This window comes from Peromyscus leucopus, chromosome 5 (genome assembly GCF_004664715.2).
Source record: "Peromyscus leucopus breed LL Stock chromosome 5, UCI_PerLeu_2.1, whole genome shotgun sequence".
NCBI classification, from domain to species: domain Eukaryota; kingdom Metazoa; phylum Chordata; class Mammalia; order Rodentia; family Cricetidae; genus Peromyscus; species Peromyscus leucopus.
Genome location: NC_051067.1, coordinates 125053871 through 125080696, shown reverse-complemented (window position 1 = coordinate 125080696; position 26826 = coordinate 125053871). Strand labels below are relative to the sequence as shown.

The 26826-nt window shown below is 49.9% G+C and overlaps 1 protein-coding gene across 4 annotated transcripts in view; it reads right to left on the bottom strand.

The window, feature by feature from the left end:
* Positions 1 to 3899: 3899 nt before the first annotated feature.
* Positions 3900 to 26826, bottom strand: part of Zc3h18 (zinc finger CCCH-type containing 18) — a 42785-nt gene continuing 19858 nt past the window's right edge. For all 4 annotated transcript variants that reach the window (XM_028880839.2, XM_028880840.2, XM_028880837.2 and 1 more), the window contains 15 exons: positions 25127 to 25275; positions 24737 to 24829; positions 23850 to 24007; positions 21603 to 21720; positions 19877 to 20145; positions 14897 to 15088; positions 13984 to 14109; positions 11185 to 11289; positions 10731 to 10874; positions 10434 to 10499; positions 9023 to 9183; positions 8712 to 8911; positions 8175 to 8268; positions 5127 to 5223; positions 3900 to 4804 (listed from right to left, as the gene is read on the bottom strand). In XM_028880839.2, coding sequence (XP_028736672.1) covers positions 4606 to 4804; positions 5127 to 5223; positions 8175 to 8268; positions 8712 to 8911; positions 9023 to 9183; positions 10434 to 10499; positions 10731 to 10874; positions 11185 to 11289; positions 13984 to 14109; positions 14897 to 15088; positions 19877 to 20145; positions 21603 to 21720; positions 23850 to 24007; positions 24737 to 24829; positions 25127 to 25275 — 2171 coding nt within the window. In that variant the 3' untranslated portion in view covers positions 3900 to 4605. The remainder of the gene's footprint in view (positions 4805 to 5126; positions 5224 to 8174; positions 8269 to 8711; positions 8912 to 9022; positions 9184 to 10433; positions 10500 to 10730; positions 10875 to 11184; positions 11290 to 13983; positions 14110 to 14896; positions 15089 to 19876; positions 20146 to 21602; positions 21721 to 23849; positions 24008 to 24736; positions 24830 to 25126; positions 25276 to 26826) is intronic.

Here is a 26826-nt window from a genome sequence, read left to right as displayed (position 1 = left end):
GCCTTAGGTTTTAGCGAGGGTTCTACAGGTTTTTAATTTTTAAAAGAACTTTGAAGTGGCTGAGTGTCTTGTCTGCTAATGTGTGCCCGGTGCCCATGGAGGACAGAAGAGGGCCTTGGACCTCCTGGAACTGGAGTATGGCTGGTTGTCAGCCATCAAGTGGGTGTTGGGAACAGAACCTGGGTCTTCTGCAAGATCAGCCAGTGCTCTTAACTGCTGAGTCTCCTCTCCAGCCCCTCTCCTACAGGCTTTTTATTCAAGGTGAAAATCCTGGGGCGGGGAAGGTAAGCCTGCTGGAAATGAGTGCCGTTATTGAAGGAAGCTTGTTCGAGCCTGGAGCCACCTGAAGTGCCCCCCCCCCCACTGAATCCCATCTAGCACAGCTGGCTAGGGTGGGCTGGATACTGTGGGTGCTTTCATCTGAAAAGGAGGGCAAGTGCGAGCCAGATCTTGGGATGTTTTGAATGCCTGAGGTCTGGATGTCATTCTGGGAAGGAAGGCCTCTACCCTGAGGCCCCGTGGGGGTTCTGGCTACTTCCAAAGCAGAAGGGCCTGTCTGTCCCAGTTTTTGCGAGAGTCTAGAATGTCCAGCTGTGGGCAGGTCGAGGGAGTGTAGCCACAGATCCTTTTTCAGCCTCCACACTCAGAAGCAGCATCCACCTGAGGGCAGGGGCTGTGGATCAGCCTCAGAGCTGGGCAGCACATCAGAGTGCCCTGTGAGTGACATCCCAGAGGGAGGCAGGACAGCTCTGCTCACTGACGTGAAGGGCCATCGTGGGGTCAGCTGAGTCACTGGAGGCTGACCGTTGCTGTCACCAGATTCACCCTGCACCGGGCTGCTGGCCTCTTCCCAGGGCCTCTCAGAATTTGGTGTGGACATAGAACCACGGCAGAAGGGGGCTGAGACTGACTAAGTTCCCCAAGAAGCCCCTTCTGAAACGTCCTCAAGGAGCCTGAAGCTGGGGCTAAGATGTTTTGTGCAAAGCCCAGCCACAGGCCATCCCTCGCCTGGCCTGCTGCCCTCCTGTTTCTCCCTGGCACATCCATATGCCCACCAACAGGCATGTAAACACCCACATATCAGCTGTAGCTGCAGGGCTCCAGGTCCTTGGAGAAGATCCTGGTGGACATAGGTGGGGTTTTCCAGGCCACAATTTTTCTGCCTAACCAATGGGCACCCTGACATGATTCCCATGGCCTTTCTGCATTGTGAGTCTGTGAGTCACAAGACACAGGTGGGAAGGAGGTAGATTTAAGGTGAGGGAAGAGTTGGGCCAGCTACATCCTGGAAAGAGAGGGCCAGGTCAGTAGATTCCAGCCTCTGCTTGGTCGAGTCTTTCTGTATACAATGCCCTGGGAAGAGAGAGAGAGAGAGACAGAGAGAGAGAGAGACAGAGACAGAGAGACATGGGGGAGAGAGAAAGAGAATCAGAAATGGGGGAAAAAGAAACATCAGGAGGAAAGGCCCACTTCAGAGTGTCCCACTCTAGACCAGCCATCTGCCCCTCCAGTGCTACCTCCCCCAGAGAGGAGCCCAGAGGGGCCCCGTGACTCCTTAAGGAAAGGCCTATGTCAAGGCAGTACCAGTGGGAGGGTGTCCCCTGACGGCCTCACCTTATATCTCTCTTCCATCTTACCTCAGGTCCAGGAGAAGACAGGAGCATCAACAGTGACTTTGGAGACATGTTCAACTAAGGCTCTGTTTACACTCTCAAGCTCCAGCTTACCCCACTTCCCAGGCAGGGAAACTGAGGCCCAGGCTAGCAGCAATTTACCCCAGGCTGTATAGCAAATGTGTTGGCAGAGCTGTGTTTTAGCTATGCTGGGATCAGCCTGCTCGGTGTCTGGTGTACTTAAGCACAGTCCCTATTGTCTCCCGTGTCCACCTCAGCTTTATTGGCGCAGAGGGATCCTGAAGACAGAGGGAGGACACTGGGATGACCGGGTGGAGCCCAGGGTCTCAAGAGGCAAGGGGCCCATGTGCCTGCCAGGTACTAGCCTGGGACGTCACGGGGGCTAAGCTGGCCCAGCAGTTACTCTCTATGAGCTATTCCATCCACCTCTTCTGCCAGGTCCTAAGGCTGGGATCTGTGGACCTTGCTATGACCATTTTCCAAACGGAACTCAGAAGACTTGACCGGGCCCCCTGCCTTGGCTTATAGCAGCTCCTTGCTGGTCCTGTGGCCTCACACTTGTGGCTGGCAGCTATCCTGTGCCCAGCTAATCCCATGCACAGATTCAATCCATTCTGCCCAGTCCTTGAAATACAGGACACTCCTGGGCTAGCATGGCACCAGCATTCTGGCCTCTGAGCTCCCACGTTCCATGGAGTACTGAGATGGCAGCAGGACATCTCCAGTCCAGCTTGGTCCCAGACCGTCCTAGAACCTTTGGTCTCGGTGCCCACCTGTCTTCCCACTCAAAGCCTGTTTTGAATTTCATTTTAACCACTGGTGGCTGGGTGGGCAGTCTGAGGGATCTGAACACAGCCCTCCTGGCAGACACTGCCTAGGGCTGTGTGAGGATATAGAGTGGGATGTGGGGGCCAGAACACACGCAAGTGTTGGAGGCAGAAGGTAGGTAGCCTTACTCCTGAGGTTCATTCGTTGTTGTTTTTTTCAAATATATACAATACTGTATGGAGGTCGAACAGTTAGAAAGGAAAAAAAAATAACAAAAAACAGATCAAGAAGTCAACCAGCTTCCCGTTGCCTTTGTCTTTATTTGTCTATCTATCCCAGGTTAGGCAAGACTGGAAAAGCACCCAGGAGGAATGATGCTGAGCAGCTGCCAGTCCCGGCTGGGCAGGCCTGCCTGCCCACATCATGCTTCAATGGCCTCTACACAGATCCTGCCCTGGCAGCGTGGGTCAGGCAAGAGCAGGAGGCCTGGAGACCTCAGGTTTCTCTGAGGGGTCACAGGCGGGGGGTTGCTGTTGGTCCATTTAGAATTGCTAGGTGAGGCTGCAGCTCTCCTGGACCTGGGGTCCAGTCAATAGCAAGACTACTCCTCTGACTCAGTAGCAAGGCTACTGGAAATGTTTATACTGGACTATCCTGGGTGAAGATCAGAGCTCGGGTTACTGAGATTGCTTAGCTGGTAGAGAGCTTGCCTTGCTAAGATGAAGGATCAGAGTTCAATCCTCAGAATCCATGTAAAATGCTACTTGTGCTGGGGGTGGCAGGGAGGGGGGTAGGTAGACAGGTAGATCCTAAGGACTTAAGAGACCAACCAGTCCAGTCCAACTGGTGAGCTCCAGGTCAATGAGACCCTGTCTCAGAAAGAGATGGAAGGCATTACCGAGAAAAGACACCTGAGGTTTCCTCTGGCCTCCTTCAGGCTTGGGGGCTTTGGAGCATGGTACTTCCTGGAAGGTGGTGATAGGACAAGATGGAAGCACCACAGACCAGGAACATTTGCCTGGAAAGACATTGTGGTCTTGGCCTCGCCAGAGCTGTCTGCACTGGGCAGGCCTTACTGAAGTGTTCTCATGGTGAGGAGTGAACACCACAGAGGACACCGAGCGTCCCAGTCTTAACTAGGCTTTGCATACTCTGGACCCGAATACATGCCTGGGTCAGGACCAGGTGATACATTCAAGAGTGACAAGTGGCTTTATGGCTGGGGGCAGCCTAGCCAGGGCTCACTGCAGAGAGGTAGCTACCAACTCCCTCCAAGAAGTCAGCCACAAGAGCTGGGCTTATCTTTGTTCAACCACAGGATGGAAAAACTGAGGTTTAGACTCAAGCAGTCTGTGCCTGCTGGTTCCTATGAGTGACAGACACCAACTGCTCCAGGGCTGGGGTCTCTGCTAGAACGTTCGGTCCATTTTGAGCTAAGCATGGGTGCCCAGTGGGGAGGCAGCCCAGGCCCATGCAGACATCACCAGGACCAGAAACTGCTTATCAAAATATTTTATTTTAGGAGATCGCTCAAAAAAGACTCTCCACATTGGACAGACACCCCAACAATACCCTTGGCCTTATTTTATTTTTTTTGTCTTTTCTGTTTTTTCCTTTTTAATCAACTAAAACAATTTGATGCTTAAAATAAAAGACAGGAAATGGTTTCCCAATCAGACTTTAGGCAAGAATATATATATATATATATATATACTTCTGATCTGGGGGAGGTGGGGGGGTGGTGCTGCCTGTAGTCCAGGATATATTCTGCTTTCCTGTTCCCAGAAAGGAGACTCTGCTGGAAACACGCAGCCCAGGAGGCCAGCTGGGAGAAGTGAGGACGGAGGCAGAAGAGTGTGAGCCCAGCTCTGCGTGCCTAAAGCTCTTAAGTTATAGAGCTGGTGCTCCCTGTCTCAGCACTGCCCTGTCCGCCCGTCTGTCCGTCTGTCCATCTGTCCGTGGAGACTGTTCTGGAAGGAGCTGGTTCAGTCTGGTGGAGAGGTTGGGATTCAGCGTCATCTTCATCTTGTGTGTGGCTTCTTTTCCAGCTGAGAAACTTTTTTTTTCTTTTTTAATTTTTAAAAAGAATCACAGGCAAAATACGACATTAACTGGAAAATCCAAAATGGCTGCGCTTACCCTATTTTTTTTTTTTTTTTATAAAAACATTTAAGAGTCTACTCCAGGGAGTGAGCTGGGCTCACTACACTTTCCCAGGGATCTTGGCCCGCTTGCGAGCGATGGCATCCTCCACAGCCTTGAGCTGTTTAAGGAGCTCCTCCCGCCGGGACAGCGTGCTGGCTTTCCCTGACTTGGTGCCTGCAGCCGCAGTGTCGGTGGCTTTGCCGGGCACGCTGGTGACCTTGCTGGAACTCTTAGACTGGGGTGACAGTGGACGCTTCCTGTAGGATTGAAAAATGTGAGGGATAGATGAGAAAGAGCCTGCCTGGGATGAGCAGCCAGGGCTCCCCACTTCCTCTGTAGGGAGATAAGCAGGGTCTGGGCTAGCCCACAGCCTCTCCTAGTCACCCCACTATGCGGCCACCCTGAGACTCAGTGCCCCTTGTCTAGGGCTCTTTGATAAGGTGGACTGAGCAGCACGCTCAGGTTGGGCCTGAGGGCTCTTCAGAGGAGCGGGCTGGGACTGCTGTCTGCTGTTCCTCCACAGCCTCCGTGTCTCACATGCTAGAGCCTAGCGCCTATCCTGGATGAGCAGGGACTTACCTGTCCACCGGGGCAGCAGGGGCTTTAGCGTTTTGGCTTCTCTGCCTCTCTGGTTTTGGGGAGCCCATTCTTCCCCCTGATTTCCGGTCTCGAGAACCTGGCCAACAGAGGAGAGAGTGAAACCACTGTTCTGTACTTGAGGCCACCGGAGGACAAAGTGTCAAGGTGGCCACGTGTGGTCTGTTATGATCCTAGCACTGGGAAGTAGAGGAAGGAGGATCAGGAGCTATCCTTGGTTACATAGTGAGTTTAAGGTCTGGGCTACCACGAGGCCCACTCAAAAAGTCAAAGTGTCAGGATGGCTGGCACACTTCCCTTATAGAAAAAAAAAAACCAGGGAAGCAGACAAGGCAAGTGCTGCCTCAGAAAGCAGGGCTCAGGAAGCTGTGATGCATGCAGGCCTAGAGCTGGGCCTAGTTGTTGCTGTTTTATTTTGGGGGGGGGGGGTTGGGGAGGTGAGGGGGTATTTCTCTGTGTAGCTCTGGCTGTCCTGGAACTCACTTTGTAGACCAGGCTGGCCTCCAATTCAGAGATCCACCTGCCTCTGACTGTTAGGATTAAAGGCGTGTGCTTACATCACTGCATCCCGTTTCATGGAGTACTTTCTTTCTTTCTTTCTCTCTCTCTCTCTCTCTCTCTCTCTCTCTCTCTCTCTCTCTCTCTCTCCCTCTCCTCTCTCCTCTCTCCCTCTCCCTCTCTCTCTCTCTTTGGTTTTTCGAGACAGGGTTTCTCTGTGTAGCTTTGCGCCTTTCCTGGAACTCACTTGGTAGTCCAGGCTGGCCTCGAACTTACAGAGATCCGCCTGGCTCTGCCTCCCGAGTGCTGGGATTAAAGGCATGCGCCACCACCGCCCGGCCTACATTTTCTTTCTTTTCTTTATTTTTATTTTTGTGTGCATTGGTGTTTTGCCTACATGTATGTCTGTTGGATTCTGGAGTTATAGACAGTTGTGAGTTGCCATTTGGGCAGTGGGAATTGAACCTGGATCCTCTGGAAGAGCAGTCAGTGCTCTTAACTGCTGAGCCATCTCTCTGGTTTCCTGAAGTACACTTTTTTTTTTAGTTGTTTGTTTTTTTTTTTTTTTTTTTGAGACAGGGTTTCTCTGTGTAGTTTTGGTGCCTGTCCTGGATCTCGCTCTGTAGACCAGGCTGGCCTTGAACTCAGAGAGTGAGTGCCTCCCAAGTGCTGGGATTAAAGGCGTGTGCCACCACCGCCGGCTGGCCGGCCGGAGTACTCTTTCTAATGAGACCTTCCTCAGCACACAGGTGTGACAATATGAGCAGAACCTGACAGTTCACAACTGGAAACAGACTCCAGAGTGGAGCACTCTATTCTACCAGTGGGAGACTGGCCTCAGGCGTGGGGCTAGGCAAAACACAGAGTGGAAGGCAGGGTCTAAGCATGAATCAAGGCAGTGGCCAAGGCTCTGACTCTGGGAAAAGAAGTCCCTTCAGGGTACAAAGCCTTAGGGTCCTGGCCCAGCAACCTGCCTGAAGTGAGCTCCAGAACCCCAGCTTGCAGCAGTCAGCTTCCTTCATATTTGCTTCAGGGAGGAAACATGGATTTTGGCTCTTCCCATCAAAGATGGGATGCCCCCATCTTTCCTGCTGGGCTTGATAGAGTGCCCCAGGAGATCTGGGGTGGGGGGAGGGAGAGTCTTCAAGGTTAAATAATGACTCAGAGACACTGTGCCCTTCTCAAATCCCAATGCTTACAGTGTGCAGAGGCACAATTTGATCAGTCTGGAGTGAGGGCTTCTCTGACTTTGGATGTTGGGTATGCAGGCTCATTTTTACGTCAACTTGACACAAACTAGAATCATCTGAGAGGGAACTTCAACTGAGAAAATGCCTAAGATCTGGCTATAGGTAAGTCTGTGATGCATTTACTTAATACGTAATTGATGTAGGAGGGCCCAGCTTATTATACGTGGTGCTACCCCTGGGCTGGTGGTCCTCGGTGCTAAAAGTAAGCAAGTTGAGCAAGCCAGTAAGCAGCACCCCTCCACAGCCACTGCATCAGCTCTTGCTCACAAGGTTACTGACGTCCTTCCATGAGGAACAGCAATGTATAAGCCAAATAAACCTTTTCCTCCCCAAGCTGCTTTTGGTTATGGTGTTCATCAGAGCAACAGAAACCCGGACAAAGACTTTGGGTGTTAGAACTTGCTCAGAAAGCCAACACATATGCATTCATTCGCTTGTTGCCCTTGACTTTTGTTTTAATGCTGTGTGTCTCATGGAGCCCAGGATGGCCTGGAACTCTATGCAGCCAAAGATGGCCTTAAACTACTTTTTTTTTGTGTTTGTTTTTGAGACAGGATTTCTCTGTATAACAGTCCTGGCTGTCCTGGATCTCACTTTGTAGATAGACGAGGCTGGTCTCGAATTCGCTGAGATCTGCCTGCCTTTGCCTTCCAAGTGTTGGGATTAAAGGCATGTGCCACCATGCCCAGCGGCCTTAAACTTCTAATCCTTCTGCCTCTACCTCTCAAGTGCCGAGATTACAGATGTACACACCATACCATTTATGTGGTGCTGGGGATCAAACACAGGGCTCTTGTGCAAGCACTCTACAAACTGAGTCACATATCCCCTTACTCCCCGTCTTGTTTGTATTGGAAGGGTTGTTCACCATTAACAAACTGTGTATGTCAATATACAGAGGCTTATTGTCAGTAACTTTTTTATGGTGCCGGGTCAAACAGAGGGTCTTGGGCTCTACTACTGAGCTACATCCCCATATTAAAACTTTCTTATCACGCACAGCGGTATACACCTCTAACCCCAGCACTTTGGAGGCTGAGGCAAGAGGATCATGAGTTGGAGATAAAGCTGGGCTACAGAGCAAGATAATGTTTAAAATCGAAATGAAAGATCAGCTGCAATCTCTAGCGCTATAGCATGCATGACAGAACACACGCAATGGAGTTCTCAGGGTCCTCCCTTGTTTTCAGAACAGACGCAGTGTCAAGGCCCTGCAGGTGGGTCTTCTGGCTTATTTGTGGCACCCATGGTGTGCCTCAGGCCCTGGACTTGGGAGGCTCACCTCGGTCTGGGGACAAATTGGCCTTCTTGGCTGGAGGGCTCTGCCGGTCTTTGTCTGATGGCTCATAGCGCTTCCGGCTTCCTTTATCAGCCGCCTGAAACAGCACAGTACTGTGAGGGTGGTAGGGCCTGAGTGGTCGTTAGGCAAGGAAATGGGTGGCGGTGTATCCGCTGTCACCGGCGAATGGTTTTTTGCTCCCATAGTCCTCTTTCTGGCCCTGCTTCCCCCCACCCCTATAAAGCAGTTCTGTGGCCCTTGTAACCATGTGATGGGGCCCTTTGTGCTGCATAGGAAAGTGCCTTGTAGGACCCCAACATGTCAGGCCTTGGCCCTTCCAGACAATGGAGCTTTGAAGGCAGGACCCAGGCTTGCCTGCTTGCCGTCCCAAGGCTACTGTGTGGGGAGCTAGGCAGGCCACAGGCACATGGACTGTAATTCTGAGGGGCTAACCTTTGGACCTCTCAGCTCAGGGGCAGGGTGGAATGCCTAGCACCCAGGTCCAGGTGCAGTAATACTGGCCTGTCCCCTTGATCTCACCTTATTCAGCAGTGTCAGCTTTATCTCCTTGTGGGCAACAAAGGAGCCCTGCTGGGGCTGCCCAGGGGCTGCCTGCTGAGGTGCCGCTGCCTGCTGGGAGGACTTCCCACCTGCTGGAGCTTTGGAGGACTTGGGTGGCTGTGTGGACGGATCCCGTTTCCGCTTTTCCTCTCTCACTCCATCTTCTTTCTTAGATTTCCCTGTCAACAACAAACCCTCAGTCATGGCTTCCTGTGTACGTGGACAGTGAAATAGTCTCTGTTTCAAGTTCGCCCCTGAGCCCACACCCCCAGGGCAAGGGCCCTACCTACCTCTCTCCTTCTTGGTCTGGGCAGGGGTGGGGGATCGAGAGCTGGCTGAGGACACAGGACTGGCCAGGTCTGCATACATGTCCTCTGAGTCCACACTGTGCACTGAGCTGCTACTTGAGGTGGCGCTGGACACCGAGGAGACGCTGCTCACACTCAGAGACCTAGACACAGCAGTGTCCCTTAGCCCCATGCCGACTGCCAGACAGCTGGGCCACAGGCTGATGGCAGTGGGGGAGGGAGGTGTCTCTATGGCTCGTCTTTACCCGATTTCCATGTTTAAGGAATGCACATCAACAGAGTAAGAGATCTCAGGGGGACCTTCAGAGGTACTATACAATGAAGGGACAGCTATGTCATGAGCTGAGATCTCTACTTCACTAACCTGGGTGATACTATGCTAGGAAGGGAAATGTGATTAAGCCCTATCCAATGGTGATAAGGACACACTTTTAAGTTAGTTGATGATGCACACACAACAGCTACAACCCATAATCCCAGTAACTGGGAAGGTGAGGCAGCTCTCTGTGAGTTTCAGGACAGCCAGGGCTGATAGTGAGACCCTATTTTAAAACACCAAAAGCAGCACAAAAGAGGTGATGACAGCTGGCAGGTGTGCTGGACCCCCTATAGCCCCAGATTCCTGGGAAAACTGATTAAGCCCAGGAATTCAAGCTCATCTGGGAAACAGGGAGTCTCCCAACCCCAAACCAAAACCAAACCTCTGGAGCTCAGTGGTAGAGCATTTGAGCAAAATGCAAGGCTCTGGGTTTTACCTTAAGTACCACCACCAAAAAAATTTTGGATGTTTAATTTGTAAATTAAACAAGCAGTGATAGTTTCACTGTCAGGGACAATGAACATAGGGCAAAGACTGGGGGTGGGGGTGGGTGGGATGGAGGGGAGATGGTGATTTAGTTTTGGCACAGTGCAGGGTCACGACAGACCTACAACAAACACCAATCAGCTCTTCCTGAGGTCATCAGGGGCCAGAATAGTGGAACAGAGGCAGGGAGCAGACAAAAGAGTTAAGAATTTCCTAGCTTTAAGTGGAGAGCTGGCTCAGTGGTTAAGAGGACTGGCTGTTCTTCCAGAGGACTCGGGTTCAATTCAAGATTTCAAAAACATCAAGCTGACTCCATCTTCTAAATCCTTTCTGGTCTTACGGGCTCCTCCCAACTGCCTAGGGATCAGCAGGCCCAGAGAACAGTCTATCCTAGGGAAGGTGTGGACAGAGAACCTGGAACTGGCCTCACTTTGTCCAGCTGGGCTGTACTGGTCTAGTTCTCTTCCCCTAAGGTTAGATGCTCTCGTGTGAAGGGAGGCTATATTCGCTCTGAGCTGTGTGTCCCTTGGACACTGAGGAGCCCCTAACATGGTCGGTGAGGGAAAAAGGTGGGACCAGGCAACTGACCTGGATCGGGAACTGGAACCACTGTAGCTGCTGCCACTGCCGCTGCCGCTGCCGCTGAGCGTCCGCCTGCAACACAAGCCACAGTGCGCCTCAGAGGCAGACCTTGCTGGGACAAAGCCTTCCTGCACACCATGGGTCATGGGCCTAAGATGTGTTCCAGGTCGGGCATCTGCATCCCTGATGCTGCCCTGGCGATGCAATCACCTCCTAGGCTCTAGTTTCCATCAGCGTCTATTACCTGGCAGCATCAAGGACCAGGAGAACCTTACCAGGATTACCATAAGTCCACATGCTCACCTCCTTGGGGGAGTCCTGGTTTGCCGTTCCTTCCTCCTGGCTTCTCGAAGATCTCCCGGTTTGGCAGGCTCAGGGGCAGGAGCAGTAGTTTTGGTGGCCTGTGGTGGGGCTGGGGGTGGGGCTGGCTTCTTTAGTGACTTCTCCCTGTGAGGCAGAGGCAGAGGCAGTGTCAAGGCAGGATAGGGCTGGGGTCCCTGCTCAATGCACCCACATCTCAGGGCTCTGCAGTTCAGACACGGCACATGGCTGTCAAGGTCCATGCCACAGGGACCCAAGTCTAGGTGCTGAGCCCGTGCCTCCGCCCACCTCCTGAGAGCCTTCTCTGCTGCCCTTTGGAGGCTGCTTCACCTCTAGTCCAGGCACGGGATGGGAAGAGACAGTGGAAGAGGCTGGAAGCCTTGGAGACCCCACCGATGTGGAGCACCATAGCGACCTGAGGGGGCTCAGGACTCACCCTGCTTTCCCGGGAGGCGGGGCCGGCTCCCCCTTGGTTCTGACTGGAGGTCTGTGTGGGGAAGGTGTGGGAGACGGGGATGGGGACGAGGAGAAGGACCGGGACCTGGGGAACAAAGAGAGTGTGAGGAGGAAGTCTGGTGCTTGGTAGATTCCCTCACTGGCTGGAGCTGGCACATCCCCTAGGAAATGGTTCTGATCCACAGAGAATTTAGGCTCAAGCTCAGCTGCTTCATCACCTGATAAAACACATAACCAGGAGGAAAGAGGGAAGGGCAGCAGTGCAGCCTCAGGAAGGAGTGGGTGCTTGTGTACAGGAGTGGGTGCTTGTATGCAGGAGGGCACATGGTTCTGCCTTAGCCAGGGGCCAAATGGGGTGAAGATGGCTCTGGCTAAGTGTGGGATCTGAGACACCTAGTAGCTGGGAGATGGCAGAACTGGTAAGGGTCCCAAGCACTTGGTTGGCAGGCAAAGGCACAGACACAGAGGTCCCTAAGCAGTGACATCATCACATAAGCAGGGAGTGTACAGCTGGGAGGAGATTATGACCAGACGATTTCCACACAAGTATTGTGTGTCAGCAGGGTAGACAAAGAGCCGGGAAAGGGGGCTGGGTCCAGGCGGAGTTTCCAGGATGGCATTCTGACAGTGAGGTCACACTTCCGTCAAGAGGATGAAAGGGACTGGGTTGGCCCATGTTGCCTACTCAAAACCATCACACAGGATGCCCATTACTTCTAGCTGGGTGGTGCAAGCAGTGGGTCGGTTTCCTGCAGTTCTTCATGCTTCCATGTTCAAAGGCAGGTGCCCAGGAAACCTAGCATTTGTTCTTGTGGCCTTGCATTTGCTGCCTCACCTCTTGGGTCACTACTATGGGAGAACCTGAAAAAAGTGCGATCCGAGCGAGGGACCCTCTGAGACGCACTGGTCTCGTGGCAGTTTACCAGACTCCTCTCCCCTCTCAGCGTACCCTCTTGAGTGCAGCTTTGGGAGGGACTGCTACAGATGAACTTCAGAAAGGATAGCTGCTGAGCCCCAAGGCAGGGACTCCACTCCAGGTCTCCTTACTCACTTAAAAGGAGGCTACCCAGACCTTACAGGTCTCTAGGATAGTGCCAAGGGAGGCTAAGCTACCAAGAAAGGCACAGCTACTGTGGGAAATAGCTAAGAAGATTATGGTCAATGGTGAGAATATGATGAAGCTTCTGAGCTATTGGTGGGATGGCAGAACATCCCCACTGGCATGTCAGCTCACACTTCCTAGGTTGACCTGCAAGACCTTCCCATGTCCTGCCTGCTATAAGACCCTCAATCCTCTACTGTGCTCTATTTACCTGGAAGGATCAGAAACACCTGCAAAGTGAAACCTGGAGTCCTTTCCCTCTCTACCCTGTTCCAGCTGCCTCCTTGACCCAACTACCCCAACCTTAGGGCATAAAATGGACATAGCGCTTTTGTTCCTGCTACCCTCTGCTACACTGTCAGCTGCTTACTCAGAGGAAAGATCCCATACACAACTTTTCTCCAGAGTCTCATATTTTCTACAGTACCCTACATGACCTTTATCTCTCTCAGAGGCTCCCACAGGTTTTCCCTGTGCTCCCCACCCAGGCCCATGGCCACATCTGTCTGCTGCCCCCTCCCCCCGACTGCTTACACTTGCAGAAGAAACCTGCCAATGTTTGGGCTCTCGGGTTTGTGCCAGCACACCTCTGGATGGCCTACATACACCTGCAGAGAAAGTTTACTTTTTTTCCCCCATCCTGGTTGCTTGCTATTCTGCATTCTACCATGTCCATGAAAATAGGTCCACATGCAATTTACTCCACACCCCACAAAAGCATGAGCGAGCATCAGATGAGACAGCCTGGTGACCTCTCAGAACTGTTTTCTGATCTCCTCTATCATCACATCTAAAGCCACACCAGTTGGAGGTGGCGGCATACTTCTTTACTCCTAGCACCTGGAAGGCAGAGACAGGTGGGAATTTGAGGCCAGCCTGGTCTAATATATAGCAAGTTCTAGGCCAGCTAAGGCTACATAGTGAGACCTTTTCTTCCAAAAGAGAATAAATCTCAAAATTTCCTTTAAAAAATAAAGGAAGAAACAAACAAAGAAACAAAGCAAGACCATAAGCCAGGAAGGGGTAACATTGCAAGGGACACAGAAGACAGAACATTTTATTCTCACACAGCTATCTAGTGATAATATGTCCTAAAGCAGAGGGCTGGGTGGCTTTATGTGCACCAATTAATGACTAGGACTAAAGTACTTCCACCCACATACCCTACCAGCTTTACTGAATGCCGTGCCAAAGTTCTGACCCCTCTCAAGAGCTTACGGTAAGGACAGTGCTGGGAGGGTCCACAGTGGAGCATCAGCTCAGTTCAGGGCTGGACCACTGAGCAGTCCCTACCCTTCAAGCCAGCCTGACCTCCACTGGTGGAAAGACCAAGCCATCAGGTTTCCATGAGGGCAGGTCAAGCTGGATGCAGTGTTATGTGCTGGTAGAATTTTATTTAAAGTTTAGGAAGTATCTATTTTCAAAGGGGAAAATTCAACAAAAGTTTGCTCGACCCTCCTAGGGCTTTCTAGGATGATGGAAGCACTGCGTATTTATCCCTGGACTCAACAGAGAGACATCTTATAGATGCAGGTCCTTCGTCTAGTACCTGCAGTGTATGCTGATTGGCATCCCAGTCCAAACTGCTTCTCAGTGTGTATTTACCAAAACCACTTTGGAAGCAGGCACCCAGGAACCCCACTGTACCTACTAGGAGCTCAGGAGGCTGGGACGTACCTGGACCGGCTTCCTGAGAACGAGCTGTGTCTGGAAGAGCGGCTGGAATAGGAGCTGTAGGATGAAGATCGGGACCGGGACCGGGACGAGCCAGAGCCAGAGTAGGATGAAGACCGTGAAGATGACCTGTGGGCCAGTGGACAGACAGTAGAGGCAGTGAAAAGGTGACCTTCACTACCACCGGCTGGGGTGTGCTGAGCCAATGCTCTTTCAGTGCAGTGAGAGACAGCACACACAGAGACAGGAGAACATTCACAAACATGTACAGCAACACAGTGAGGCAGAGGTGATCCTGAGATAACCTACAGACACACTGCAGCACTATCACCCTACAGTGGAATGTAGCAGAGACCAATACTTGGGGGCCTGGATGTACCCATGTTCACTGGGTACCCTAGAGAAGAGTTTGAGTTTTCAAGCTGACCCTACTGTCCACATGGCTGTGTTCCTGTATCTGTCCACACACACACACCTCTGGTTCCTCCTAGACTCCATCCGGAACGCCTTCTTCAGGCAGGGAGACACAGCTCTTACCACCTACCACTCACTTCCTCATGTGTTCACACTAGAGGTCAGAGCCACTGAAGCAAATTCTCGGAAAAGCTAGAGGGAGTGTGCAGTTCTTCTGTCAGCAACCTAGCACCTTTTCCACAGGAACTGAGAGGCCTTTCTCCTACCTGAGAGAATGTATGTCTCTGGTAGCCAGCCAGAGTAGTATCTATACCATTCTGGGTCACCCATTCTACTTACTTTTGTATGTTCTGGGGGATGTGAAGTCCTACCAAAATTCCTGTTATCAGTCCTACCTAATATCCCCTTGACCTGTCCTTGGGCAGTAACCCCACACACACACACACAACTGGCAGCCAGTGGTCATCAACAAGCCACTTGTCTTTACAGGTCCCTTCTTTACCTGGAGGAATTGGAAGCAGAAGCTGATGAGGCAGAGGTTTTGCGACGCCTTCGTGCCCGGCTTGGGGAGACTGACACACCAAGTTTCTTCTTGGGAGACTTGGATCGGCGCCAAGGGTCCTTCCACTCATCGGCTCGCTTTACCTGTGGCCCCACAGAGGTGGTCTCCTTCTTTGGTGGCTCAGCTTGACGGCTGGAATCACAGAGGGGTTCTCAATGCTCAGGCTGCTACCCTTCCCCAGCAATGCTGCTTCCGAGAAAGAGACTGGAAAGCCAGCACATTCAGTGAGTTTGTTATAGAGACACCTGAAGAAGAGGTAACACAGCACACCTTCCAATCTCAGTTAGTTCCCTCCAGAAATGGTCTTAACCTTAATGCCATTTTTTTTTCCTTTCTGGGAGCATCCCCATTTTCTCTTAAGTCTAACAGTAAGTACTTTTTAGGGGGTGCCATTACTTATTTCTATCTTCCTGACTATAGTGTCAGACAGGGATGGAGTTCATCTGGTTCAAACATGCTTATTTCTAGCGTTGGCACACAGTAGGTATGCAATATTCATGAAATTAAAAGAAACAATCACTGTGTTTTCAAATTCCTGTTAACTAAAAAAGTTACCAACACCATGCTTTAAGCATTTTCTTTACATTTAAAGAGTCTGGTTCAACTGCAGCCAGGGAACTTCTTGATTAATGCATGGAAAGAGTGAGTATCCCAGGCCCTCCTCCCTAACAGGACCGGCTTCAAGTGCTCAGACAGGCTAAAGAAAAGGGCATCAAGGAAGGCTGCACTGCCACCATGGAAATAAAAACCCTGCCTATTTATACTTCCAGAGCTACTATTTAGTCACCAGCCAGTGGCAGGCACCATTACCATTACCTGCTGAGGGGTCCAGGTAAGAACAATATCCAGTGTTGAAGCCTCTCCCACAAGACATATGAAATGCAGATTGTGCCACTGTTATCTCAGCCCTAACCCCAAAAGCTAATGAATGCCCCAGGTATATCTGGTGCTGCCTATAAAGAAATGCAGGAAGGGAGTGAGAACCTAACGACCCGACATAGCAGCTCCCTGTCACCGGCCACTGGGTCAATTTTATACTTCCCAGATGGTCTCATTCTAAAAACTAAGCCGAGGGGCTGAAGAGATGTCAGCAGTGAAGAGCCCTGGCTGCTCTTCCAGAGGACCTGGGTTATATTCCCAGCACTAGGGGCTCACAACTGTCGGTAACTCCAGTTCTAGGATATTTTTTTGACACACTCTTCTGGCTGCTATAGTCACTGCACAAATGTAGTGCACAGACATACATGCAGGCAAAATATCATACACATAAAAAAATACAATTATAAAACAAAACAAAAAATCTAAACTAAGAAGAATGGACACCAGGGTCACTAGCCTCTCCACTAGTCATCTGCCCAGTGCAGCCTTTCCACACAGGAAGGAAATGGGAGGAATACCCTGGTAAGCGTGGAGTTCCCTCTTTTTTGGATGCAACCAAGTAAGGACGCAAACCTCTCTGCAGGGAGTCCTTCACTACCTCTAGAGATAGACACTGGGTCTCACTGAGAACAGGTAGGTACCTTCAGCAGGTGAAGGACAGTGCTGTGGATGGGCCTTGATCTTCTCATCCCTGTAGGGTAAGCATCTGAACCTAGGCATTCGTAGTAACATCTTCATCTGAGTGGCTGGCTCAAGGCTCTCCAAGGAGGAGGGCTATCCACCACGTCCATGTGTGAGAGGGTGGCAACAGCATGCCGAATTTTGTTACTATAGACACCCAACTTTAGACATTATTATTCCAGTGATTCCGTGAAGCACATGATCTGGTATGTGTTTTATAGCAATGATGCAAAACTTCCTTTAAAAGGTATTTAAGAGGTTAGAGATATAGCTTAGTGGTAGAGTGCTTTCCTAGCATGTGTGTACCATGAGTTCAATCACCAAAACAGAAAGAAAAGGTATTGGAAGTTTAAAAAGCCAAAGTATGCAGATAAGTAATAGGCGGTAATCTGGACTACAAGTATGGGGAAGGATGGGGTGGGGTGTGGGCTCTGATCTTCAGTCAGGACTACAAATAATCAAGGTCAAATAAGAGGCTATGTGGATGAAACCATGGGAAATGCTAATGGCTTTAGACAGGGTATCCAACGTAAGCCCCATATTTAGTGGTAGGTCTTTCAGAGGAATGAATGGATGAACCATCATTAAAGAATCCATTACCAAATTTACCCAAGGAAAAAGTTCATGTAACATTTAGAGGAAAAGGCTGCAAGACTGACCTGCCCATCACTGCCAACAAGTTTGGCGACAGAGAACATCTAGACTACCAAGCTCCTGCATCAAGGTGTCTAGCTTTTGAGCCGATAGGCTAACACCACCCAGCTGGCACATGAGTTGTGCTCTGAGTGATGACGGTCCACACTTGGAGTCTGCAGGAATGACACAGGCTGTATCTTTGCTTCCCAAGACACCCTGAGAAAACCACGTTGAACTCCCCTCTTAGTGGGGGATAATCACCCAGATATCCCATCAGACCTAGAAAAGCAGGGCAGAACACAAAACCACAGGAGGCTGTACCTCTCCACAGGTGCCCCAAAGCCCACTCACTGAGTGTGGTCTGTTTTAGGGCTGTAGTATGTGCCAAAGGGAGGAATGCTGGTCAGGAACTACAGCAGGAAGCTGCTGGACAAGGACAAACTTGCCCTTCACAGATATTTCTAAAGAGGCAAAGAAATAACGGCGCAGGTGATCTCTGGTCTTGACCTTCAGTGCAGCTGCAGCACACTCCTATCTCCCTGCAGCCCAATCGCACATTCAAGGCTACCGGAACCTCTCTCTGCGGGGCAAGGGTCAGCTGCACCGCCCCAGTCAATGCCGAGGCAGGCAGCAAACGGGCCAAGAGTGGCACAAGGAAGTAAACTGCTGACGAGCAAAGCAGCTACCCCACGTGTCTGGGAACTCCAACCTGGACAGCTGCCAAGTCTGGGGTCAAAGAATAAAGAGCAATAGATGGAAAGTCACTTCTAAAATGAGGACTAGACATCTAATAAAGACAGGAAGAGGGAACTCACAGCATCTGGGTTCTTCCCTTCATTTTTCCCTCTTACCTTAATCTGCCAACACCCGAGGAGCATGCACTTTGGCTTATCTCCCAGGAAACTGTACAGATTTCCCCAGGGCTGCCCCATCTGGTCACACTGCATACACTGTGTCCTCATCTCAGTGGGCGGTACCCACTGCTTTTCTTCATGTCCACTTATCATGTGAGTAGCTAATGGTTTCCACCACACATGGATGACTTCTACTGGCTAAAAAAACTCTCAACTCAATAACTGCTTCTTCTCTTTGGAAGGTCCCCGGAAATTCAAGTCCTAGGTATTCTCCATCCTGGTTTGCCATTAGTTCTTATGGTATGGCCCTCTTCCCGAAGTTGACACTTGCTGTCTGGTCCTCTTTTCTAGCCCCACATATATAACACCAGACACCAGGGATCTAAGTCTAACTTACTGACATTTCTCCACCCTGTGTCCTAAAGACACTGAAGGACAACACATGCCAGCTGAATGAGACATCAACAAAACCCAGAGCAGGTAGGGCATGGTGGCACATGCCTTTATCCCAGCACTCTGGAGGCAGAGGCAGACAGATCAAGGCCAGTCTGGTTTACATACCTAGTTCCAGGACAGCCAGAACCACACAGTGAAACACTATAAAAATACAAGAGCACCGGGCGGTGGTGGCGCACGCCTTTAATCCCAGCACTCGGGAGGCAGAGCCAGGCGGATCTCTGTGAGTTCGGGGCCAGCCTGGGCTGCTGAGCGAGATCCAGGAAAGGCGCAAAGCTACAGCAAAACCCTGTCGCGAAAAAACAAAACAAAACAAAAAATACAAGAGCAAAATCCTGTCCTGTAGCTTGAACTACTGACCAACTGACCAAACCAGAAGGCCCAAGTCCAGTCCTGAACTCCAAGTGCTGGACCAGAGCAAGACTTTCCCACAATCTACCACTTTGACTCAGAATCTGAAAAGGTATTTGATGATACTCATCAACCAGTGAACCCAGAGACACAGAACTGGTAACAAATGACAACAAAGGGAACGCAGCCCCAGATCATGTGTTCTGGGATGGGTGGAAAGAACAACAAAAGTAGCTGGGCACAGTAGCACAGGCCTGGAATGGCACCAGTTTTGAAACTGACATAAGAATGATCCTAAGTTCAAGGCGGAGCTCCACAGATAAAAACACTACAAAGTCACTGTATTGTTTCAGGGGTCGGTAAGCCTACCTAAAATGCATTCAGACGTTTACAATGCTATGCACACTGCCTCTGACTCTTCATCCCACTTCTCCACTCCCACCCCTGCTGCCATGCAGAGGATCAGAAGGGACAGATCCAGCCTGATGGGACAGCACCATGGAGAGAGTGGCTTGTTTGGAAAACTGTCTGTCAGGCCCTCCAACAGTTACTAGATGACCCAGCAGCTCCTCCCATAGGTAATCAAGAAGGAAAATCCACATTCACACACAAAAGTGCACACAGATGTTCATACCTACAACTGTCAAACAGTGCCAACAACCCAGGCAGCGGTGGCGCACGCCTTTAATCCCAGCACTCGGGAGGGAGAGGCACACGGATCTCTGTGAGATCGAAGCCAGCCTGGTCTACAGAGCGAGATCCAGGACAGGACCAAAACTACACAGAGGAGCCCTGTCTCGAAAAAACAAAAAAAAGGTTTCAACAACCCAATGTCCACCAACAGACAGACAAGAAAAGCAACCGAGGCACAGCCATAGTGCTTTCTGAAAATACAATTTAAGAGAAAAAAAACCAGACACAAAGCCTACAGTGAACGGCTCTACATCCACACCAAGTCCTAAACACGCAGGCTGATTCAGGGAAGCAAGGAGCTGTTGCCTCAAGAGCTTAGAAGAGGCCACAGGGCAAGACATGCTGATAGATGGGAACTGGGGTGATCTACCTTGGTGGTTGTGGGGACCGGGGCTTCGGCTTCTCCTTGTCCTTCTCCCGGTCTTTGTCGCGGTCCCGGTCTCGATGCTGCCGGTCCTTCTCATCTCGCTTGGCTCGCTCTCTCTCCCACTCCTCTTTCCTCCTCTGCCGCTCCTTGTCCCGCTCACGCTCCCGTTCTCGCTCGCGCTCCCTCTGCCTTCGCTCACGCTCTCGGTCACGCTCCCGTTCCCGCTCCCGTTCTCGTTGTCTGTTCTCTCGCTCCCGTTCCCTCTCCCGTTCCTGGGTTAAAAAGCCAAATATAGATGCCAAATTACACACTATTTGGTAGAAGTGCAGAGAAAACAGGGAGCAGGTAGGAGGATGCTCTCAGGAGGCCATTTTATTCCCAGTGTCTCCTTAAGACAACTTAGCTGTGTCTGACAGCAAAGGCCGGCAACTAGGAGACGAAGGCAGGAGGATCTCAAATTCACGCAAGCCTGGGTCAAGTGAGAGCCGATCTGAAAGCCACAGATCTAGTATGTCCAAAGGTTTGATTCCCAGCACCACATAATACACAGACACACACATACACACATACACACACACACACACACACACACACACACACACACGACAATATGTTAAAAAACCAGGAATGCATACAACTTCAGAGTGAAGTTACCCCAACCAAATAAAAACAGAACTTTGTCAATACCAGTCTGGTATGAACTCTATACTACAGGCCCTCCCATGGGTGACCAGCTCACTCTTAGGATGGAAGTCTCAATGGCTGCCCATGTGGGCAAGCCCACACCACAGTGCTTCACGAACAATGTACTGAAGGAAATGTGTGCACCCCTAATGCACTCCCCCGCTGCTGACTTGTTTTCCTGCTTTAATAGTCAACATTCAAACAGTTCAGGCACAGCCCGGCTGACAGGCTCTGGGCCTTGGTGACCTTGAGACACCATGCGCACTCCCTTCCATTCCTGCCACCCATGTCGCTAGATACAACAGAGAACAAGTACCCGCACCCTGCGTCCTACCTCCAAGAGGAAGCTGTAATGATGTAGTTCTGGGACAGGTGTGAGTCTGCACAGCTCTCTACCTATGGGCTGCTGGGGCTGCCACATGAGTCACAGCACATAACTGCTCAAGGGCTCCTAATAAGCCTTTCCTAAAGCAGACTTTCCGAGCAGGCTGACAGCGAAGATGGAACGGGCAGTCTGGCACACACAGATCTTTAGACACACTAGGTTCTTGGGAGTCTTCACTAGACCGGTATGGCAAGGCCAGCCAGAGGCACATCTTTAACCAGCAGGCTAAATGGGCAAGAATGGTGCTACACTTAAGTACATTACTCAGAGACTTCCAAGAGCGACACACTCACAAAGGTGACAGTCTCCTGAAAACCAGCATTGATGCCTTCCTTACGAGCAAATCTTACAAAACCATGGCAAAAACAATGATTCCATGAAAGGCCACCAGACATCAAACTATCACAAACACAGCCAGTGGCTCCCTACATGACCAATGTGGGCTCAAATTCAGGACTTGTGGCTCAATACATTTTGTTAACTGAATAAGCTCAAAGGAAACATACCACAGGAAGGGTTGACTGATGACAGGTAAGGGAAGTACACACCATTGCTTGTATGGCTGAGGCAGGAGGATTATGAATTTGAGGCTAGCCTAAGGTACATAGTTAGACCCCATCTATGGGAAGAGGAGAGTTTTAACATGTGGATCATACTTACGCGATAGTTATGATACGGCTCTGCTTCTGTATACTGCACCCTGAAATTCTCGTACTGTCCACCACGCCAAAAACGCTCTATCTCATAGTCATAATAAGGATCTGCATAAGGCTCAAGTCTGAAAAAAGAGCCAAAAAGAAGGAAATCGTATCATTTAAGAATGCTACAGCAAAAATTCTACATAAAAGACAAGCTAACAGACTCCAACCCCACGTGATGAAAATAATACACCGTGACCAAGTGGTGTAACCACAGCTAAGAACACAAGGCTGACGTCAGCATTAGGACATCCACCACCACTGCACATGTCAGTCACTGGGGAGGAAAAGCCCTGGGACTATCCACGAGGGAAGACAAAGACAAACCTCCTGTATGCATTTCCGGAGAAAACACTCAACAAATCCTTAAAAGCACTTTTAAGGACCGTCAGGATGGCTCAGATGGTGAAATACTTGCTGCACAGCCTGACGATTTTCAAGTTTGGTCCAGGGAAACCATGAACATTAATTAATCCCACAAAGCTGTCCTCTGACCCCCACAAGTGTTGTGGCACTCTTGCCCACACACCACAGATCACTGCATATGTACATACAAAATAACAACAGCAGCAGCAACAGCAGCACCTTTACAACCAAAGCTGGAGAGAAGCATCGAGGAGTTCCCTGAGCATTAGGATACCGTGGGACCTATGACCATCTGCCAGTGTGTGCAGGCACTGATGGCAAGATGAGCCCAGGGAGGTGGGAACACAGCGAAACCGTCTCCATTTGCCATCCTGTGACACTACACCTTAACAGTCTATGACAGAGCCAATTCACACAACCGTCCACCCACTTACCTCAACAAAGCAGGACAAGAGCTTAACATGGGAACCTATGTCCTCACATACAGCTCGCCAGCTAATGAGGAGGCAGTATGCATTTACAACAGCAGAGGGAAGGTGCTTAGGAATGACACAAATTCAACCAGAAATGCAGATCTCACTCCAGAAAGTCACAAAGAGGCAACTAATTGAAAAGACATGACAGGGTACTCCTTATCACCATGCTGGTTCATCCTGCATTGGGACATAAGCATATCCCAAGTAAAAACCAACGAGCACATTCATGGGATAGATGGTTACGCTGTCAGCCTGGTTCACGTGAGAAAGAGACACAAGCCCAGCCAAGGAAACTCTACAATAGAGAAGACACCCTCTGAAGCACGCCAACACCTGAAAGAGCTCCACAATCCTATGTGCTTCATTTAGTGCAGGGGGACAGCAGGTCCAGGGACACACACTAAGGTGGCTTCTCTCAGTGTCCCAGTGAATAACGTGGATACCTGACTACTCTCACTTCAAAATCCTGCCACTGTACTGGTGAGATAGTTTACAGACTAGGGGAAGTATGCAATTAATTAAAAGTAGAATAACTGTAACAATGTAACTAAAGTCACCAAAATTGATATGCTGTTTACTTTTAGAATTCTCATTCAGTATTTCTGAACTTGATGAGCCAAACCACAGACTGCAAAGCTATGCCATATACCAAAATTTACCTCTTTACCCTCCCAGTGCATTTCCATCTGGGCAGGCACGGACCCAGCACCTGCCCTACTCAATGTGTCCTCAGAACCACAGAACTCCTCTGTTGAGGGGGTTTTGCTCCTTTTTTGAGATAGGGTTTCTCTATGTAGCCTTAGCTGTCCTGGAATTCTCTCTGTAGACCGGGCTGGCCTCAAACTCAAGAGATCCACCTGCCTCTGCCTCCCTAGTGCTGGGATTAAAGGTGTGCGCCACCACTCCCAGTTCTGTTGAGATTTTTTAAAGACCAGCATTAAATGTCTGAGGAGGGACTGAAGAGGTGGCTCAGTGGTTAAGAGCACTTGCTTGCTGCTCTTCCAGAGGACATGAGTTTGGTTCTCATGTTGGGCAGCTCACAACAGCCTGTAACTCCAGCTCCAGAACCAACGCCCTCTTTTGGCCCCATGGATACATACACACATACACATGTATCTTTAAAAAAACAAACAACCAAAAAAACCAAAAATCTCGTTCCCCAAGTAACTGAGGAAGAGGTGAGGAGACAGAGGCATAGACTGAGCCTGTAGGAACTTTGGGAGTGCACCCCAGAGGTAGCCTTCCAGCATGGAACGTAAGCATCTCCTCCACAGAAGCCAGAGTGGTGGAGACCATAACCTTGGGACTTGTGTGTGGCTACTCCTGACAGGACATGAACGGGCCAGGGCAAGCAGAGGATTCCTTACGTTGTGTCTCTGACATCTCTTGGGACCCTAGAATTCCAATCTCGGAAGACTTCGTTTTCCTTGTCAAACTCCCGGTCGTCTTCACCAATGGTCACTGTGAACCTTTTTTCTTCAAAGTCAGGCTCCTGCTCTTTCCGAATGGTTGCTTTTTTTAAAACCTAGCACCAAAAGAAGATAGACATCAGTGTGAAATAAAGACCTCCAAAGTCACTGAGAGGAACACAGGGAACCCGAGACCTGCAAAGTACAGCACCAGTGCCAAAGGGGACCAGCAAACACAGGACTCCAGTCTTCTCCTGCAGGCCTCAGAGGAGGCTGGTCTAAACAGGTCTGCGTGACTTTTCTACGCAAGTGAGCATCTGGGACTAGCACAGGGACCCCAGAAGGCACGTAAGCAAGGCCTTTATTTTTCAATCTCCCTCAAGAGAGAACAACTTGGGCACTAAGCAAACAAGGCTGGGTGTTAACAGACACTGATACAAGGTGGGTATTGGGAGCCACAGTGGGCAGCAAAAGGAGGCCTGAGAGAGCTATTAAGAGCAGACACTGGGTCTCAGGAGGACGGAGAAGAGGTCCTACAGAATGTCAGGGATTGTCTCACTGCCTGGGGTAATGGTCAGAGACAATTCATCTTTTGGGTTGCCCATGACACCTAAAAATGTTGTTTGTGTCCAGGGAGGTTCTCTGGCCTACCAAGATTTACCTGTGACTAGACCTGCCATGCAGAGATGGTTAAAAGCTACTTCTCCTTCTCTATTAAAGGAAGCCCAGAAATGTTCATAGCTTCTCAGGCCTCACTGAGTTTCCATACTCTCTGGATCAAAGCTATGCCAGTCCTGCCAGGACCACCACTGTGTTCTCCCTCCCAGAGTGCATTGAACTCTTACCTCCTTTGCGTGTCTGAGTCCGCGTTCCCAGGCACTCTCTGTTGGGGGTTCTGGAGGGGGTGGAGGCAAAATTTCATCAACTACTGGCCCACCCTATTAAAAAATAAGAAGAGAAATATTGAGAAAGTACTTAAAAACCTATTAAGAAATGGGGCAAAACAATGAAAAGACAAGTCAGCCAGCCACACACACCTGGCTTTCCTAGCCAATCACCCACGTGCCCTGAAACATCCAAGGCTACCTCTACACAAGCACAAGGAACCCTGAAAGGTGCCCCTTGACTCTCAGGTACAGATGCCTTTTCCATAAGGATCACATTTGTCTTCAGCCCAAGATCCAGACAGAACTCAGGTATCCCATCTGGTGGCAACAAAAGAGGAGCTCACGCACCCAAGGGTTGGCAGGCATCAATGGGTGAGGTCCAAGAGGCGGGGCACCGTTGGGTGGAAAAGGTTCAGCTTTGGTGATGAGGGAGTAGTTCCCCTTGTCATTCACTCCAGGGTGTATAAACCTACAGTTCATTCCCCAGGTGCAGTTCCCTAGGGAAACAAAAGTCCAGTGAGAAAAGATGCCAAGGGCACAACTGTTGGAGGGCGGCAGCTGGGGTGCTTACTGACAATTTGGGAAGCACCCATCAACCCATTCCTGCTCCCACAGGTCACTGGGCCTCCGCCCAGAGAGCCTCAGGCCAGTAACAGCCCAGCCTACCTCTCCTGCTGTGGACACAGGTGTCCCACAGTCCTGCAGAGGTGAGCAGGGCAGGTCTGGGCCAATGGGTCAAGCCAGGTACTTCCATGAGATACCATTCCCTTGATGAGAGTCCCTGCTTGGACTCCCAGGGCCTATTCAGTCACTCTGCAGGTTCTATATCCATGGATTCACCACCCACAGATACAAAATATTCTTTCTGTTGCACTGAACATGTGGAGACACTGTAGAGACATTTTTGTGTTTCTACTCCTTAAACAATACAGTATAAAAAGGACTTATTTACACTGTGTCCAGGATTGTAAGTCACCTAAAGAGGGCTTAAATTACAGGAGGGTATATATTACACTATCTTGTAATAGGGACTTGGATAGCTGAGGCTATCTGGCATCCATGGACATTCTGGATCCAATCTCCCATGGATACTACAGGACAACAGGGCACATCAACTATCTGAGCACTGATTAAAGCAGAGAAGCCAGAGAGTCTCTAGAGCTAAGTGCAGAAGCAACACTAGGGCCTCTAGGGAGCTTCAGCAGGTGCCTGGACATTTATTTTGACTATGCTGAGGTAGAAATCATGGGAGGCACAAATATTACCAGATCTCTGTTGACTCTGTCCCAGGGTAGCCCTCTCCAAACCATTCAGGATTATTTCTGGTCCTTAAAAAGTATGTGAATAAGAGGGGCCTGGAGAGATGGCTCAGGGGTTAAGAGTACCGGCTGCTCTTCCAAGGGACCTGGGTTCAATTCCCAGCACCCACAGGGCAAGTCACAACTGTCTATAACCCCAGTTCCAGAGGATCTGACACCTTCACAGATACACAGCAGAACACCAATGCAGGTAAAATAAAAATAAATAAATCACTTAAAACAAACAAAAATATGTGATAAATTAAGGTACTTAAATTTATCAAATCAACCAAAATACAATTGAGCTTTTTACACTTTGCTCATCAAAGTGTAAAACCCCAGCACTACTAAAGGGAGCCACTCAATTTTTCAGTGCAAAATGCTAAGTGTCTCAGATGTACAAAGCATCACCAAAAAAAAAAAAAAAAAAAAAAAAAAAGTCCCATGTATACACTATTAGAAGCATCTAAGATTTAAACACACTTCCTAGTTTAATACATATTATCTGTTTGTTTTTTTGGTTTTTTTTTTTTTGGTTTTCTCTGTGTAGTTTTTGGTGCCTGTCTTGGATCTCTCTCTCTGTAGATCAAGCTGGCCTTGAACTCAGAGATTCACCTGGCTCTGCCTCCTGAGTGCTGAAATTAAAGGAGTGTGCCATCACCGGCCAGCTTAATACATACAATCTTAAATAATTAAAAGCTATAGTCAATTTGAAACAGATATTCCAGTTGAACATTTTTGCTAACAAAT